The 19382-nt window shown below is 36.5% G+C and overlaps 1 protein-coding gene across 1 annotated transcript; it reads right to left on the bottom strand.

The window, feature by feature from the left end:
* Nucleotides 1-505: 505 nt before the first annotated feature.
* On the bottom strand, nt 506-19165 carry LOC140148136 (cytochrome P450 4X1-like). The gene is made up of 9 exons (XM_072169993.1): nt 18781-19165; nt 9925-10084; nt 7123-7295; nt 5924-6051; nt 4773-5040; nt 3419-3615; nt 2530-2663; nt 2031-2178; nt 506-1324 (listed from the first exon to the last, which is right to left on the bottom strand). Exons 1-9 carry the CDS (start codon nt 19012-19014, stop codon nt 1144-1146), a joined length of 1623 nt encoding a protein of 540 aa, XP_072026094.1. The 5' UTR covers nt 19015-19165; the 3' UTR covers nt 506-1143.
* Nucleotides 19166-19382: the final 217 nt, after the last annotated feature.

Genomic DNA, 19382 nt, shown 5'->3' with positions numbered 1-19382 from the left:
TACAACTTAAACAACATAAAATGTACAACCAAGCAGAAATATTCGCAGCAATAAAAATGCATTTAAACTTTATTTCAACATTATGCCTGATATGTTAGGAAAAAATTATCAAGTACGAATCACATGGATTTATTTAAAACAAACTCATATTGACCATAAAAACAAATAAAAACAACCGTGTTTCAACACGCGATATTCAAAATTCCCGGGCGTCAAAATTGTCTGGTGCAATGACGTCAATACAATGACGGCTGGCGACAGTTGAGCACAAATAACCATGACGTCATTGCCCTAGACAATTTCGGCGCGGGAATTTTGAATATCGCGTGTTGAGAGACGATTGTTTTTATTATTATGGTCAATATGGACATTAGCTCGGAAAAAAACCATGTGATTCGTGATTGACAAACTACAAATGATTAAATGAAGTCTCCGGCAATCACGACATTATGCCTTATATTATAAGGCATAATGTCGTGATTGCCGGAGACTTCATATAAGTTTGTCCCGGGTTTTTTCCGAGCTCTTCTCCTTTTGGTTTGTCCACCATTGCATTAATTTTGTTCACTTCACATTCTTATACTGAACATGCGAAAAACGAAGCTTGAAAAAAACTTGACACATGTATGGCCAATATTATCTTCACATGAAAACAATTAACTCCAACTTTTTATTTACTCCTTATTCATGTTATCTGAAATAGTTCGTATTAATAACTAAACCAAGCATGATTTCCATCCATATCTTTTCATTATAAGTACGAAAATACGTTAGCAGTCAAATCAGCTCCATCGATAATCAGCTCCATTCGACTATGGTGCGACAGGTTGCGGGTTCGAACCCTAACGGTGGTTTAATACGATCTCGTGGAAAAATTGAGTAACTCGGGTAGCTGATCCTGGTTGCGAAGGTCATTTGCGGAATGTCTAGGGCGTGCGCTCTTGAAGCTGCGAAGTCCATGTGTTGTTGTTGTTAAATGGTTTATGGAATGATGAGGGGTCGTAGTTGTCAGTGACAACCTGTAAAGTGTGCTGAGGCTTGTGGATCAACGTCTAGGCGTTGTGGCTGTGCGTAACGCACTATAAATCACTGCGGTGTATTTTTTGTGTGTTTGGGTTTTTTTCTGCTTTTTTTTAAATAGCTTTAGAAAGTCCTATCTTCTCGCGGTTTAATAATCACGTGAACACCTGTTTCGCTTCTTAATGTTCCAATATTGATTAAGCTGATTGGTCGAGCTTCATCTGGCAGTATTTGGAAATAACGTAGTAATATAGCTAATGTTGTCTTGACTTCATTCACAGCGAAATGTTGGCCGATGCAGTTTCTGTAAAGAAAAACGAAGTGGGGAAAAAAGATGATGTATAATGCTAGCTTTTGTTACTTCTTAATCAAGTCGTTTTTGCAACATCATTTTATAAAACAGAGAAAAAGACGAAAATGTTAACCCAGCAAAGATAAAAATATTTTTAAAACGTTACATATCAATTTGATCAGCAATCCGTGTATAGCACATCCCAAACTGGTACTTTCCCAATTTGCTTTTGAAAGGAACGAAACTATGGTAAAGAATATATTATCTGTACTTTAAAAGGACACAAGGTTGCTTTTACTGGCGATTCTATAATCAATGTTGTAAGTTAGTATCCATATTTCTGATTTTTACAATTATTCATTTACTCCTAATATACTGTTTAATTAATACTTCCAACATACATAACTTATAGCATACTATTCCCCTAATTCAAGAATTACTAGTAAGTGACTACATAATAATTCGTTATGGTTTTCTCACACGGATGAACCCGAGATAAATATAAACCACCCCCGTTTGTATTATACTAATTACAGTGGGTGACCATACCAATTTCTTGCAACAGACAGCCGTTTTTGCCATGGCCATGATGGTCGTCGCTCCTCGCGCTCGGCGAATCGCGCAGGCCACAACACGGGTTTGTATAGGGACGGTTTATAGTGATCTACGATTCGTCAGTATGTGAAAATCATTACAAATTACAATGCATAATGATTACCGTGGTCCAGCAGAAAATGGTAAGAAAGCATGTGACGGTATCCGCGAGATATTTTCTGCGGAAAATCGATCTGGATCAAACACCTCTGGATGGTCCCAGGCTGATGGGTTCACATGAAGTCCGCTCATGGATATGTAAACAGTGGTATCTGCAACATAACAAATAAAATATTTAAGAAATGTATTTATGAGCTAATTATTAATCATTTGTCAAATACCTTAGCTCTTTTATTTCAAATTGTCATTCACATCAAATTAAAGCTGACTTCTAATTCGTCACTATTTCGTTAAAGCTGACTTAAAGTTCGACATGATGGAAAAAATCTGAATATCTACTTAGGGGAGCATGACCTAGCGGTGTTTGCACTCAAATATTGAGACTAATAAAGCAGACACACAAGAGGAATTATGTGGGTTCTATCCCAAGGCTTGATATAACGGATGTAATATCCGCGATCCGCCCCATGTGCATGATTTTTATCGGTTCGGGTGGTACGTACCTGTTGGAATAACGCGTCCGTCATCCATTGTGTGTGGTTGGGTTAAACGGCGTAAAACGAAAGGAACTGTGGGTAAAACGCGTTGGCTCTCTCTCAGAAACTGTCCCACATACTCCAGCGAGTGAAGGTCTTGCCTGGGTATAAAATACAAAGAGTGATATTAACGCTAAATCAACTATATAGGATTATAGTAATGAAGGGTAGGTTAGTTAGGACCCGCGACAAACGATGCATTCGGTTGCTCAAATGATTGACATTGTTCAGGGCTTTGGCATTAAGTCTTCGGCTTTATCTTTGGCTTTGTCTTCTCGACGTTTTGTCCCTGTCCACGTTTATCACAACGACAAAAACGCCTATGGTGTGGTTCTTATGCAGCATGTTCAAAACTAGGTAGAATAGTCACAAGTATACTAAAGCCCTTATTTAGAGAAGCTTCATTGGTTACCAATCTCGTGTCATAAGTTAATTTTTAAACTCTTGCTAATACTTATACTGGCGGTCGTGTTGTGCCCATATTGTCTCTCTTCGTCGTTTGCTGGGAGTAGCGACCCCCCCCCCACCCCACCCCACCCAACGAAAACATTTTTCACGCAGATGTCTGCCCAAAGTCGCTCCGAAACAGAAAGGGGCACTCAGGCCTTTAATATACAGGCATGAACCTTCAAATATATTTAAATCAGGTTCATTTATTTACACTTTGGAAATTTGGTGCTAAATAAATTTGTATGAACATTTAACTTTGTAACGTTTTACTCTATTTTGTCTTTTCATAAAGTACATTTTGTATCATGCAGTACTAGATACAGAGATTACTTATTTTAATTTATGTATGTATGTCTAATCTCTGTATTATGCTCTGGTAAAATTGATGAATTGATATTTTTCATACCATTCGATATCGTCTGTTCCTTTTCTGTCCATAAATTCGTCAACTTCTTCACGACATTTCTCTTGGAATATTGGATATTTAGCCAGGCAATAGAGCGCCCATGAGGAACATGTTGCCGTAGTCTCGTAACCACCTACAGTGAATGTATCCACTTCATTCTGAATCTCCACTTCCGACAATCCATTACCGTCTGCGTCCTACGGATATAAAATATAAAATATAAATTCAGTAGTTTCTTTTCACAAAAATTCATAAAAGGAATACTTCTACAAAAACAAGGAATCTGGTAGTGTAATTTACACCTTGATCCTTAGTTCGTAAATATACCCTATCTGGAACATTGCTATTCAATAGTGCAATCTTTGTTTTACATACAATAAGTGTTGTTTTTGTTTCATGATGCAGTCATGTCTACAGTATAATTCATCTCGACCTTTGCAGGACTTAAACCCCATTAAAAGCTATTAAACCAAGATAACACTCATTGAAACAGCTCAACTGATTAAATCGGATCTTCTCTGGTTGTGTACATGTGTCTGTTTTCATGTGCGATATCGCAATAAAGCTGGTATTATAGCTTCAGTTGGGTAACCGATTATAAAGGAAACGAAAGGAAACAATGGTATGTGTACCTTTGTTCACGAAATGAGACAATGGCCTGCTTTTTGTAAACCAGCATTCTTGAAAATGAGCAACATAATGATTGTTGACTTAACACGGTTTGGAAATAATTTCTTCATATTTTTGGTGTTATCTGTCGTTTACATATCCTTCCTAAAACACAAAAGTGCGACCCTCTCCAAACACCTAAATTAGCTAAAATTTAGGACATGTTACAAAACTATATTGTCTTGAATTTTAGAAGAGTACTTTTAATATTGGCCGGTTATTTTTCACACAGCGACGTTAACTAGGCAATGTACTATTACCTATAACATTAACTAAAACACCAAAGTACGAATATTTCCAAACATCTAAATTAGCTAAAAATTTAGGACATGTTAAAAACTATATTTTCTAGAACTTTAGAAGAGTACTTTTAATATTGGCCGGTTATTTTTCACACAGCGACGTTAACTAGTCATATCCCCATACTTTTAACGTAGGGCTATTTATAGAGTTTACGCGTCAATGGTGAGAGCACTGTGTATTGTGTATAGGAAAACGGACAGTAACGGCAGTATGTTACAAAATTTTATATATAGTTCGTTTATAGGGCATTACCTCCTTGATGCTTAATACTTGCATTAAATAGACCCAATATGCCTTCAGAATTTAAAAAAAAAGCGTATGCCTGTCAAAAATAACCACTTGCACACGTCATTCATTGAAAAGTGCAATAATAGGTCTTTACCCTTGCATCTAACAAGATCTCCAAAAAGTCCTTGAACTGTCTCTTTCTGTTCCCAAAACCTTCCCGTCCCTCAAGTCTTTGTAGACGCCTCTTGCGTACAGTGCTCGCAGAGAATGCTTGTGCAGTACGCATATGTTTGCGGAATTCCTTGCCGTTTTCGGTCATATTGTAAATGAAATCAGAATATAGCCATGGGTTGACGAAACGTCGGAAGAACAGGTCGATGATCCGACGAACGGCTATTACATACGGAGAAGTATCGTTAACTCTGGAAAAGAAAGAGTGGCCTATTATTGAATTCGTTACATGATTATAATATCTTTTTTGCATATCTTATACATTTTGTTGTTTGTTTTTTGGTTTTTTGGGGGTTTTTTGTTGCAAAAACAAGTTGATCTATTCACCAATCCGAGAAGCGTTTACTCTATTTGGCCCTCTATTGACAGAACCACAGTTGTACCAGTGCGGGAGATTTAATTTGTTCAATCAATTCATGATCGTGTATACGCTGGCGAAGTTACGTAATTAATCGGATGAATTACCATAGCAATAGGTGAAAACAATTTTGAACATATCGCGCTGCACTACAAGCAGATTACACTCATCACCTGTGTATGTCTGCAATCATAGATTGAATACAATACTGGTCTTTTCAAAGATACTAATCTTACAGGTGCAAGTAATCAGCATGATATGGTTCAATGAAGAGGTACCGCGTGAACGTATCAGTGCAGCGCGGTATATTCAAAAATTGTTTTCACCTATTGCTATGGTAGTTAAGCCGATTATTACGTAACTTCGCCAGCGTATTGAAAATCACTGCTGTGTACAAGTTAAAAATTAGCACACTAACAAGTAATTGATGGAACCCCCGACACCGCCGGGGGCACCGCAGTAATGGCCTAGTCGGATTGGTGTATACAACATTACGTCGGTAAAGCCCAATGATTTTTATTTTTGCTCTTACAAAATAGTTTAAGTGATGATATTAAGCGCAAACTTGGTATTTTGCCTATAATGGTATCCAATCACAATTGGCCAAATCTAATACAATACAGATAGCCGCACTTGCCAAATATTGTGGTGTATGGAGACATCTTGTAGTCCCCTGCTCCGCAGCCGTAGAATGATGATGTGAATACAATACTTACCCCGTTGTTTGACAATTGGTTTCCAGACTGTATATTGACCTCATCAAATTGTCTAACGTTAGCAAATTCATGTGTTCAAATGTCTCGATTGATACGGGTCCGTCTTTGCCCATTTCCTTCCATTTGTTCTGAAATGATTGAAGGACGATAACTAATTCCGTGGATATATTTTATACTACAATGGTCCCGGGATATTTTGGGCATGGTCTGAATAAGCTTTTGGAATTGAAATAGCATATTGCACTTCTTCAACAACATCAAAACAAAAAAACTTTAAAATACGTGTCGTAATAGCTGAAGACACAAGCTCATCAGGGGCGTACTCGGGCCTAGGGGGCCTGCTATACTACTAAAATTAGAAAGATTCGAGCCAGGTATACCAACCTGGTGTGGGGAACAAAGACAAGATAGAAACTAATGCACTATGTAAACCAGAATGGTGTACACTGTTACTGCACTACTTTGTCGGGGCAAAATGGGTTTAAATTAGGACATTGTGGCTACCGGGCCATAGGAAGATGCACATTGCAGCTTTTGGTCGCATCTAAAGCTAAAAACAAATATGCGTAATTCAAATTAACACGTCTTGCATTTCAATCTTATCTTGAATAGAGACATGACTTGAACTTTCTTTATCTGCGTCAATAATAGAATATTGATTTATATAGAATTGAATACATCTCTACATTTTGAGTTTGTGCTTCAGCACTGAGCGATCTAGCGATCGATTCCTAGCCAACCAGATAGAACTCATTTTCTTGCGTTCGGTGAAATACCAATCGCCCGTCGCTCACCAACGGAGTATTAAGTTGCAGGGAAAAATATTTACAATACAGGGTGTCGACACTGTGTGGCGTAGATTTCTTTTTGACTTTAGGGGGATGTGGTTGGAAAAAATTCTTGAAGAATGTGAATCCAGCCCCTTTTAGCGGCAAAATAAGTTTATGGTAAATATGCGCGCGAAAATATTTGCCAATTTGAAGCAAATTTGGTGAAATATGCTTCAAAAATGGACTAAATTCGCGCGAGGCGCGCAAAATTTGGCATTTTGGGGGCTAAAATGGCCAAATATGAGGCAAATTTGGTCAGAAACCCACATACAGGGGTCAACATTGGGGGCCGGGATGAGTGTATGAACCATCCCCCTGGCAAAATATTGGGGGATTTATCCCTCCCATCCCACCATAAACCGGACTTACCACTAAAACAAATGCACATTTGCTGAAGATAGAAACATAGGGTCGCAATCCCGCGTTGTGGAAGGCTGGCGTAACAAGATTGCGATTTCTCTGCCATTTCTTACCATGACTGACAACAAGACCATCACCTATCCATTCCCGTAGAAATCTCATAATCTCCTCTTGTTTGGGTTCTGTGTGCAAAATTAGTGGCAGATATGGCAGGGATAAGGTTTTTTTTCGTTGTTAACATTTGCATAGCATACAACATAGGAGAGTATTCGCTGTCGAAGTGACGCAATAATCGGATTAACTACCATAGCAATAGACGAATACAATTTTTGAATAGATCTCCCTGCACTACAACCAGAGAGTTGATATTCTTGAGAGGGCACTCTATTCACGTGGTTTCTTTTCCAACGCTTAAAGATCACGAATTTTGGTGGTTTGCAAATGAAAAGTGTCCGCACTATCGATTGATTACGTAACTGTTATGAATAATTTATTAGGTTTTTCAATGCAATCGCCTCGACCCATTAATACATATTATCTGTATTATCAAAGTACTTGGAATAGCAATCCGGTGAGTTCACTGAACTACGCCCTAATACTGATGGAGTTTTAATGGCGTTTAATGGCGCTAATCCTCTCCATACACAGATGAACAAATACAATAGATGAAGGTCAACACGTATGACCTCCTATGTGACATGTTATATGTGATGTACAAAAACCTGAATATCATAAAGATCAGTATTCGTTTGTGCATATGAACTGCACATTTACGTTGCTAGATATTACTCATTATATATAATGACAAACATTGGTATTATGACAATACGGTATATACATTGTATATAAAATGACTAATAGATCCTACTATCATGGCGTCAGGTCAATGTTCATCATACCCCGTATGTTTCTTAAAATTCATTCATATTTGAGACAAATTGCTGTGCCAATTTTATTGGTGCACAAGTAGATCCGTGTTTTTTTTTAATTTTCATTTCCTTTTAATGAAAGAATTAAGGTTTTCCACTGCACGGGGGCCACAAGGGTGATACTAGTATTTTAATGTTATATTTTCAAAACGAATACGTGCTCCCGGTTGGCTCTATAGCGATTTCACAGAAAAGGTATTTCTAGTGCAATGCAGCGTCGGACTCTAGCTGAGAGCGTAGCCTAAGTCATTCCGGACTCCAAAAGGGCTCTCCATACACAAATGAACAAACACAAGGAGGGTAGTCTCCTCCGTGACCAGCTTGATTTCGATGGAGCGGAACCAAATTGGCTGCGGAGGAGACGGGTCATTTTTCCATGCAAATTTTTCAGTGTCAGCCGCCTGACTACAACGTTCATGCGTGTACGTGGTACCTATGCATTGAACCATATAATGTCAAAGTAATGCTGATCACTCGCACCTGTAAGATTAGCATCTTTGAAAAGACCGGTATTGTATTCAAGCTATGATTGTAGACATAATACAGGTGATGAGTGCAACCTACTTGTAGTGCAGGATGATCTATTCAAAAATTGTATTCATCTATTGCTATGGTAGTTAATCATTTGTATAGTAATATTAATCAGTATGATTAACAGACGCCATTCTGGTAGAACGACTCGTAGCATAGTGGTATATAGTCTCTGAACTATGGATCCATAGGTTGTTGGTTCGAACCCTGGTAGAACCCTATAAGAATTTTAATCCTAATAAATTTATTTTCTTTTTGTTAAGGGCTGGGGTATGAACGTTTGGACAGTATTTATTTTGGGACATTAGAGCACATCAGACATATCGAATTGCATTCTGAATATGAAGAATGTCATTCTGATATCAAATAATTTTGATTTTTTGAAATTCGCAATTTAATACACATTTTATGGCAAATCATTAAAAATTGATATTTTTGATATTTAACAGTAATTGAAGTAAACTTTATAAATCTGATGATTTATACTTAAAGTGTATGTAGGTGGGATGAAAAGCCGACGATCAATTGAAAATTTTGACCTTTCGTATTGAAGATATGGATTTTTTCCCCAAAACACAAAAAAAATTAGGTCTTTTGGGAAAAAATCCATATCTTCAATATGAAAGGTCAAAATTTTCAATTGACCGTCGGCTTTTCCTCCCTGCTACATACACTTTTAAGAATATATCAATAGATTTATATAATTTACTTCGAGGACTGTTATATATCAAAAATTTGAAAAATATCAAATTTTTATAATTTGTCATAAAATTTGTATTATATTGTGATTTTAAAAAATGAAAATTATTTGATATCAGAAAGACATGCTTCGTATTCAGAATGCAATTCGATAGGTCTGAGGTGCTCTCATGTCCCACAAAAAATACTGTCGAAACGCAATAAACGCTCATTTTGGATCCCTAAGAGGAAATAATAATGGTAATAAACTTGTGGTATAAAACTGAGCACCGTGGAATCTAATCTCATAAGTTCGCTGTCGAAGTGACGTAATAATCGGGAAAAAATACCGCGGCCCGTGTATGCAGGTGTCATAATGGGAGGGGGAGAAGATTTTCCATCCCCATTATCAAACTATTGGGGGTGATTGATCCCCCATCCCCCGGATCTACATACGGCTATGAAAGTGAGGGTCGGTTGGTCAGTCTACAAAATAATTAATACAAATCTGTTTTTAGGCCCAATCTCACAAATTTGCTATTGTTGTCGTCGTAATCGTTATTGTTCTCTTTGTTGTTGTCATCATTGTCTTCGTCTTCTTTGTTGGTATTGTTGTTGTTGTTGTTGTTGTTGTTGTTGTTATTGTATTAATCTTCTTTGTTTTTCAACTCACCTGATTTGGTGAGCACTGCCCGACAAGCCTCTGGGTGATATAACACTACCCCTGGCATGAATGGACCAAGCCAAAATTGCATCGCCTCTTCTTGAAAGTTGAACAGAAACTCTCGTTTCATTCTGTACTCTTGTATCATTCCGGCAAAACCTTTCGAATACTGAAAACAATGGAACAATAGATATAATTAACTGACAGTGTGACAATTTGACATGACAAATCCAGGGACTCATATGCTATCACGCATTATTTTTCCATATTTATTTTCAAGATTATCATATTAAGGTGGTACTACACCCCTTGATAAATTTGTGGATATTTTTGGATTTTTCTCAAAAACTAATAAAACACTGGTAACAAAAATTATGAATATTATAGGGGCAAGGAATCCAGTTACTACACTGGAATTTCAGTGACTCAAGACAAGTAGTTATTGATTTATTGATCAAATATTGGTTTCCCTCATTTTTGACTGTAACTCCACAACTGTTGTCTGTGCTGAAATAAAATTTTCAGTGCAGTAGTTGTAGTCCTTGCCCCTATGATATACATATCTTACTTGTAACCAATGCGCTATAATTTTTGAGAAAAATGCAAAAATAGGCACAAAATTGGCCAGGGGTGTAGTACCCCCTTAAACAAAGCATTTTATCGCTCGTCGTGTGTTTCTATTATGCCGAATAACATTTTACTGTAAACCGTCCTTGGACCGTTCGATATTTACGTCAAGGGGGAATGGAATTTTAAGGGAGGAATCTGAATTTTAGGGGGTCTGGAGAGGAATCTGAATTTTTTACTACTATGAGGAGGAATGTTAAGTTTCTAATTGAGAAAAAAGGGGAAAAAGATCATTTTGAGTGGATGCGAAAGGGAATGCGAAAAGTCCGGCGCTTTACCTACCGGAGTTGAGACACAAATTTGCAGGTTTACTTGTGTATCGATGATTTGCTCCAAACCCTTTACACTTTTGTGGACGGCGCTCTTGATGTTTGCATGTTTTCAAAAGCGCTCGTTAGGCACATATGCTTGTTATCGAGTGATTACGGTAGGCCTATTCATATAAATAGGGTTTAAATACTCCCGAAGTGTTATTATTTTTATGCAAACGAAATCAATTTATTTTTGTTTATGTGGACATGATAGAACACATTCCACCACACGGATATGTTACCCGTTCTTGCTCAAATACCCGTAGATAATTTCTGTTACGTGCTAAAATCATATGAGCTACTCGTGCAATTATCCGAAGGAAAACACTCTGATGTGTTATTTTTAAAAGCGAAAATTAAATTCCCCGATTTTCGTAAATTCATGACTATTTCAAAAAAGCAAAGAAATGTAAGTAAAAAAGCTTGGATTTATATCAACAAATCCACCTATTATATGAACAATCCTACCAATGCAACTCTTCAATGTTATTTCAAAAACTTTTCAAAATGGGTGAGAAAAATGACAGGATAAGAGGGTTGTTATCACGTATCACAATGTTTTGGATTATGACCATGACTACCGTTATTGAATTGTGGTTACAAATAATGATCGGTTAAGTGTGAAGCAATAATTATCAAGGTACTAGCAGGTGAATTCAAGTTCAACTTTTTATTTGCCAAACAACAAATTATACGCATCAACGCAAATGTATGTCACTATTTTTGGAGGGCTGCCTTTCACAAGATTGCATGGTCTGCGCAATTGCGGGGATTAGTGATTAGTGTTTAAATAACATAATAATAAATATATTTATACAGAGAAATATAAAATATGACATTCTTATGTGTAATATTTTTGATATAATGGTGAATAAACACAGCGTGCCTTTTGTGGTCCAAACAGTCTCATGCTCGTAATGTACTAAAAGTGTGCCGAAAGTGGCCCTATGGAAAATCTAAAAACGGAGAAGTGAATATGTTGCAGTCATTTCAAAAATGATTAAAAACACCAAAAAATACCCAATTTATTATACCCTTTCCTGAACTTAATCTGGCCAACTTTTACGGGGACTGTGATACCCCAACCCCCGGCTAGGGGCAATTCCCACGTCATTCCGCACCCGGGGGCACTCAACACAAATGACCATACGGGTATGCTCCCCGGAAAGACCCCCCTTTTGGGTTTCGCAGCTCCGAAAGACCCCCTATATTTGACCAAAATAAAGCTCCGAAAGACCCTTGATTTTGATAATTTCAGCTCTAAACGACCCAAAAATTGCTCATTCCTCATATTTCTTGTTTTTTCAGGCGATTTTTTAACCAAAAAGCCAAGAAAGACCCTTATTTTGACTTTTCGCAGCTCCAAAAGACCCCATTTTACTTGTTCACAGCCCGGTTCGCAGCTCCGAAAGACCCCTTTTACCGGTACGCCGTCAGCTCCCAAAGACCCACCACCTCAAAATTCCGGGGAGCATACCCACCAAAATGTTTGATGTGCCCCCCCGGGATTCCGCAACGCGAAGTTTGTGGTTTGGATTCACCTTCATGTTTGCCGATGCGAATTTCGCGTTGCGTGATTGGCCAATGATTATCCAATGATTGCCCTTTTCGAAACTTTTAATAAAGGACTCATCACGCCTTTAGATTTATGATACGGTACTAAATTGGCGCAAAAATAACCGATGATCATAAAAACCAAACCAAGATATGGATGGCAGGGAAATTATGGATGAGCCGTTTGGGTCAATGGAAAATTGTTCTGCTGATGAGCCAATGTCGAAACAGATTTACCGCGCAGTATGCGAGCGAAGCGCTCTAAAATTTAACAGGCTAATTAGTCTAATCATTTTGATTTTTATAAGAGCCATGTTCAGACGACATCCCGGCGTTGTAAGAAACGTGCATGTTGTCTGACACATCGCGTGCAGAACATTTCGCTTTAGGAGAACTCTTTTGAATTCATATTTTAACTTTGTTTATTTATTCATTTACCAAAAAGGTTATAAAGCGACCCACTTGTTATGAGAACATAATTATGGCTACTTGCTATACATTTTTACAAACTTTGCAGTCAATGGGTACAAAACATCCGGTGAATTTGGATAAATAACAGACACAAATAGCAGTAAAAGCCTGCGGGGGTTTTAATTACTAGACTTTGCTTTTCAAGTTCAACGGGTGTGTTTGTGTACCGGAAAAAAGACTAATATTGTTAAAACGGTGAAATATTCGATTGAATTGTATGAAATAGGCCTGTATTGAATAAATTAATTATAATTAGATTTATGTATCATAATAAACAGGGGACAGAAGAACCATGCATTGCACGCTAGCACAATGTGACATGAAGTTCCGATGCACTGAACTTCATTTCAGCTTTAAATTTCACAGGCTAAGTAAGTCCAAATTTACTATAGTCGAGGGGCTACCATTATTATAGAGAACGAGATATGCAGTTACGAGGAATGATGCAAAACCTTTTGAATGACCCTTGAATTTTGTTTAAATTATTCGATCCAATCAAAGCTTCTTCTAGATATAATTTTTAAAGTGAATCTGGGATTGTCAATCCATCCAATAACAGCAGTGAGTAAAGTATTAATTAATTAATACAAGTAACATATAATGTCAGGTAGTAAATATTATTTTCAAAATATCACAAACCATATTCATAATGATGATAAATTTTTGTTAACACAAAGTGTGTCAATTCGCTGATATTCATCTTCCGCAACTGTAATGTAATGGACATACTAAAATATGCAGACAATAATTGAATCTTCCGGATTATTTTTATGCTTGCATGATTTCACAAATCTTAGATAAACATAGTAATCCGATCATGAATATTGTCATCAAAATAGAAAAATGATGCTATGTATAATATTTGAAACAGATCCTTAAAAATATAGCATAGCCTGAAGAGAACTGGTTCATTGATCATCGTCTTTTTAAAAACTTGGTAAAATATTAGAAATAGACATATTCACAAATCTTAGACGAACATAATCCGATCATCTTCCCCCAAAGTAGAAATATCATGTCAATTTGATAATATGTGTCTCATCACTTTTCGCATAAGGAGTTATTAAATATATCGAGGAATGAAGATTACTAAATATAAGCCTTTGGATACAGATTTAGTTAGATTTCCTTTCAGATTGTGTCCACCAACCTAACATTAGACTACCCCGTAGTCCACTTGCCCATTGTGCATACTCTGGATATTGTATTTATGCTTAAAACTCTGATTTAATTAATGTGTGCACAATTGATAGATTTTCACATCTGATCAGTCACCCTACTCCCTCTGTTTGTTAGCTTCCCAATTTTCGGGGTTCGCTATCAATAAAACTGGTAGATTCCAAAATCAGAATTGTTCAGTATTAAATTGAGCCGTCATAATTATGCAAGATAATGTTGCATTCAATTACTTTTATTGTCACTAATCGTCTGATATTTTTAACTCTTTATGACCATTTTACTATTGAATACTTTAATTTTAATAAACGGTGGAAGCTCTATAGTCCGACGGTTCTTTATTCCGACGGTTCTTTAGTCCGAAGGTTCTTTAATCCGACGGTTCTTTATTACGAAGGTTCTTTATTTCGAAGGTTCTATAGTCCGAATTTTAAAAACGGTTCTTTAGTCCGAATATGAAATTAGGCTCTATAGTCCGAATTTAAAAAAGGGTTCTATAGTCCGAATATGGAAATAGGCTCTATAGTCCGAATTTAAAAAAAGGTTCTATAGTCCGAAATTGCAAAAGGGTGCTATATTCCGAAACGGATACCGTGTTCTTTAGTCCGAATTGGTAAACAGGTTCTATAGTCCGATTTATATTTTCAGCATTTGTTTCAGTGTCAAATCATCAATTGTTAAATACAAATCCGCTGAAGTTCAACATGGATGCTTTTTCTGGATATTTTACCTAGCATACATTGACGTTTATCTTCATTCTGGTGGTATTTTCTTCATTTTTATCTTTTGTTCATTCTATTATAATATTATATACTGTAAGATACTAAATAAGCTACGATGTATTCGATGCATGTAAATGCTGCGGCATTAATGTAGTCATTTTAACAAATTAGTTTACAGAATAGTTAAAGTATGGTTTTATCTTGCGATTTGGGGGTGTAAAATATCCTGGCTGGCTTTTATCAGGGATGCGAGTGGGTAACATGCATGCAATTGGCAGTGATGGCGGCTGGTCCTGGGATTGCTTGTACCTTTTTTGTGTTCGTTTTCATTCTGTCTTTCATTGTTTTTTCTTTCTTTCCAATACCTTTGTCCTTTTTTCGAATCGTTCTTCTTTTGTTCGTCGTTTAGTTTGTTCTTTCATTCATTTGTTCATTCTTGATTTTGTTCGATATTTTTTTCATTAGCTCTTTCTTAAAATCCCTTTCTCATTTTTGTTTGTTCTATAATCAATTTTTTTTTTCGTTTTTTTTTCTTTATTACATATTTTTTTAGCGTCATGCCGTTTACCATAAACTCTGCTATTATCTAGCTAGAGATCGCAGTAAATGTTAATGTTATAAAAATTCGGACTATAGAGCCTTTTTACTGATTCGGACAAAAGAACACGGTAACTGTTTCGGACTATAGAACCCTTTTGCATTTTCGGACTATAGAACCCTTTTTTAAATTCGGACTATAGAGCCTATTTTCATATTCGGAATAGAGAACCGTTTTTAAAATTCGGATTAAAGAACCTCTTTTAATATTCGGATTAGAGAACCTTTTTTAAAATTCGGACTATAGAACCTTCGAAATAAAGAAACGTCGGAATAAAGAACCTCTTTTTAATTTTTTTCGGACTAGAGAACCTCTTTTAAAATTCGGACTAGCGAATGGTATGAACACATGTTCGGACTAGCGAGCCTTCGGACTAAAGAACCTTCGGATTATAGAAGCGTCGGATTATAGAGCAGTCCCCTAATAAACATCAGTATAATTTCGAGTTCAACGAAATGGGTTCATCATGACTAATAATAACATATTTTTAATAAAATTCGACTATGGCATAGTCTATCTCAATGGAGACGCGGTCTTATCTTGGAATACCCTATGTCTTGAATCTTGTGATTGGTCGCCCAGATCTCGTTATGGTTTTTACTTGCACCCCTTCAATGTATATTTTTTCGAGCACGATTAGCACGTCAGCACAGCACAACTCCTTGGACAAGTTTCAGCTTCTTCTGGAGTATACAATTCAAGATTCAAGATTACGTATAAATGGTATATCTTATTAGTTTTCGGTCCTTTCAAGCCATAATCGGCTATTTCAGAAAATAGAGGCACGCCCCTTTATAGAGGAGTTCGGATTTCCGGACTTTTTGTTCAGTTGTAATTGATGGAAACCCAGACAAAGGCAAAAATATCCAGCAGAAAATAATTCAAAATCGGAAATCCTCAATTGGCTATTCCAGAAAATAAGCGCACACCCCAATAAAGGAGTAACTTTTTTCAATAAAGGAAATGTGTGGATTTCTAAGATTGCTTCCTGAAAACGACTGCAATTCCAATTGCCAATGTTACGGGAAAAAACTTGGGAAATGCAATTAAATGAATGGAAAATCATGGAATTGTCTAAAATGAGCTTTCAAATTGAAGATTCCTGATATTGAACTATTTTTCTGCTGGATTTGTTTGCCTTTGGACACGTCTGGACAAAAAGTCCGGAAATCCGAACTCCTCTAAAGGGGTGTGCGTCTATTTTCTGGAACAGCCCAATTTGAGAGCTCATTTCGGACAATTCCGTGATTTTTCATACACTTCATTGTATTTCCCAGCTTTATCCAGTAGCATTGGCAACTAGAATTCCAGTCGTTTTCAGGAAGCAAGCCTGGAAATCCATCTCTTTTATTGAAAATTTACTCCTCTATGGGCATAGGGTGTGCACTTATTTTATGGAATAGTATGATTTTTTTTTTGGCATAGGGCTATTTGTAATGTTTACACATGTCCCAATCAGCCAAATTTGTGGCCAAAATAGCCAGTGATTTTTTTGTCACGTTATCTTATTAGACACCCGGGATTAGACATAGACCTTTCCTAGCAGTTATCACTAAATATCAGGATTTTGAGTGATAGAATAACAAAATTAAAATTTAATGGATCATGCATAATCGGTGTGCTATTACACGCATGTATCATTGACAACATAAACGAAACAAATAAAACTGCCGGTACCTTATTTTGTACACGGATTTTACATAATTGCGCTGCATTTGCGGGTTTTGATTGTAATGGTAGGCCTATACCTCGAAAGAAACTGACGTGCAAGCATATTCTTAATAAGCCAAGACCTGGATCTTCGTGCATAGAATATGTTCATTTACATGTTTACTTGAAACCGACTTGAAAACAATATTGCGGATATACGGATGGGTAATTAAAACTTGTTTGTGATTCATAATAATTAGTCAATGTCATCAACAGGTATTCAAGCTACCACAGATTGCCAATGCCAATAATTGCCTCCAGCGGGGTTCGGTTGGTTGCCCTCGATTTACCATCGCACCCACATCCTCTGTTTGAGGAAAATTTCCCAATATACGAACAAACTTTTATGATAATGATTCCAGTGGCCGTGGTAGCCTACATTGTTTTTTGGACAATTATCTGATTGTGCGTATTGTGTCTATAGGTATTATTGTGTTTCAAATAAAAGCCACACTTCATGTAATATTTTGCATTATGGAAGAGGATCAAGTTTAAGAAAAATTGAAAGATGGGTTTCCAGTCGATTTTAGCATAGATAATCAAAAAACATAATCTATGATTTTAGTCAGAACCAAATTGTCAATTTTCGATCGAAAGGTTGTTGGGTATTTTTCCTTTCATTTTAAGTCACTTTTCCAAAAGATTAATATAAATTCAAGTATTGACTCGATTTGTCCCTAACCCCAGCACGAACACGAAACATTCGCCAAAAGGTTATTGCCAGAAAACGATTAAAGGATATAAAATGTTTTAAAATTACATTTTAACACATTTTTAAAAGTTGCTGCAAAACATACCAAGTGTTGACAGAACTATTTTTTGTTCGCAAAAATTTTTTTTTCAATAATATTTCAGTGATAACCTTTTAAAATGCTGTTGCAGGCCTAGTGTTTGTTTTTCATATAGGCCTAAACGTTTCAAAAATGACTTCATAATAACGTTTTGGCCAAAATAAAAGTAAACAAACAAAAAACAAGGTTTTAAAACATTTTTGTGTTTGCTGAGACTTCAATCGAACTACTTCTATCTTTTTTTTGCATTTAGTGTATGAATCATGCAAGCAAGTTTTTTTGGGTCAAGTAGCCTAAGTTTTCTGGATCGGGCTGATGGCGGAAAGGACGTAGGGGGCATTGGTTAATGGAAGAAGGGCAAGCGATACTTAAAAATAACTTAATGTGAAAACGCCATAGACTAGGCCTATCCTTTGCGTGATACATGTACATAATTGTCCATGCTACTGCATAGGAATTCATCACATAATTCTATCGTTCAATGCATAATTAAGGACTCGCATAATACTTCTTAGAAAACAAACCAACGAACTTAAGAAGAATATTATTAATCCTAGAGTTAAGCTAACGCGAAATAGACCTATAACCATGATAAGGACTAACAAAATTGTTTGATTGGCGTAACCCGACCGACGACCCTAAAAGTAGGCTCGACTCTGACTATTTTTGCACAAAAAAATAATAAAATAAATAAATAAAAATATTTAAAAAAAAAAAATTAAAAAGAAAAGAAAAATAAGTTCCAAGCCCTTTATCAAACGCAATTTACAGCTTTAACAGTCAAAAAATCCCTACCTACCTACCCTATATTTTATGTTACGCCAATCAAACAATATTTTTAAGCGTAACAGTCCTACTGGTTTGTCTACTATCACTTAGTAACACAACTGTTAACTTCCACTTACCTCAGGTAGATCCCCAAAGAGAAAAGTATGATTGGGATGTTTAGGAAACTTCCTCAACGCCCACAGATACCACCATCTCAACCGAAGTTTATTTATAAGTCCAGCAAAGATAAGGAAGACACTTGCAGTTACTACGGTAAATATTATACGATACCATCCCGGGAATTGAACCACAGACATGTACGATGGTAATAATTCCGGCCAGGCGGGCATGATGGTCTTATCATCTGCCATGATGTTGACTGGCTATCCGTGCTTCTAGGCAAGATATGAGTTAACTTATGCCTATTTATTGCGGATGATAATTCCACTGATTTCCTTTGAAGATCTGTGTAGCCTCGAACCACAAGTCTTTGCTGTGTCAATCCACAAAACCTCACAATCTGCTGTCTCATTCGCTAATAACCTGAGAAACTATTTTGTTATGAACTTTTGATCAAAATCCTACTCGGAAGTACTTTAGGGATATTTGTGTTTCGCTATTGTTATAGTTGTGTTTCTTTATACGATTTATTTAGTTGCCTGGAGGGAGGAATGATAGAAAAAAGTTGAAATCTGCCACAAAATAGAATCCGCCTAGCCGATTTTCCACGTGAGTAACT

The sequence above is a fragment of the Amphiura filiformis genome, chromosome 3 (genome assembly GCF_039555335.1).
Source record: "Amphiura filiformis chromosome 3, Afil_fr2py, whole genome shotgun sequence".
Classification (NCBI taxonomy): domain Eukaryota; kingdom Metazoa; phylum Echinodermata; class Ophiuroidea; order Amphilepidida; family Amphiuridae; genus Amphiura; species Amphiura filiformis.
The sequence above is the reverse complement of the archived record's forward strand: the minus strand, read 5'-3'. Positions and strand labels throughout refer to the sequence as shown.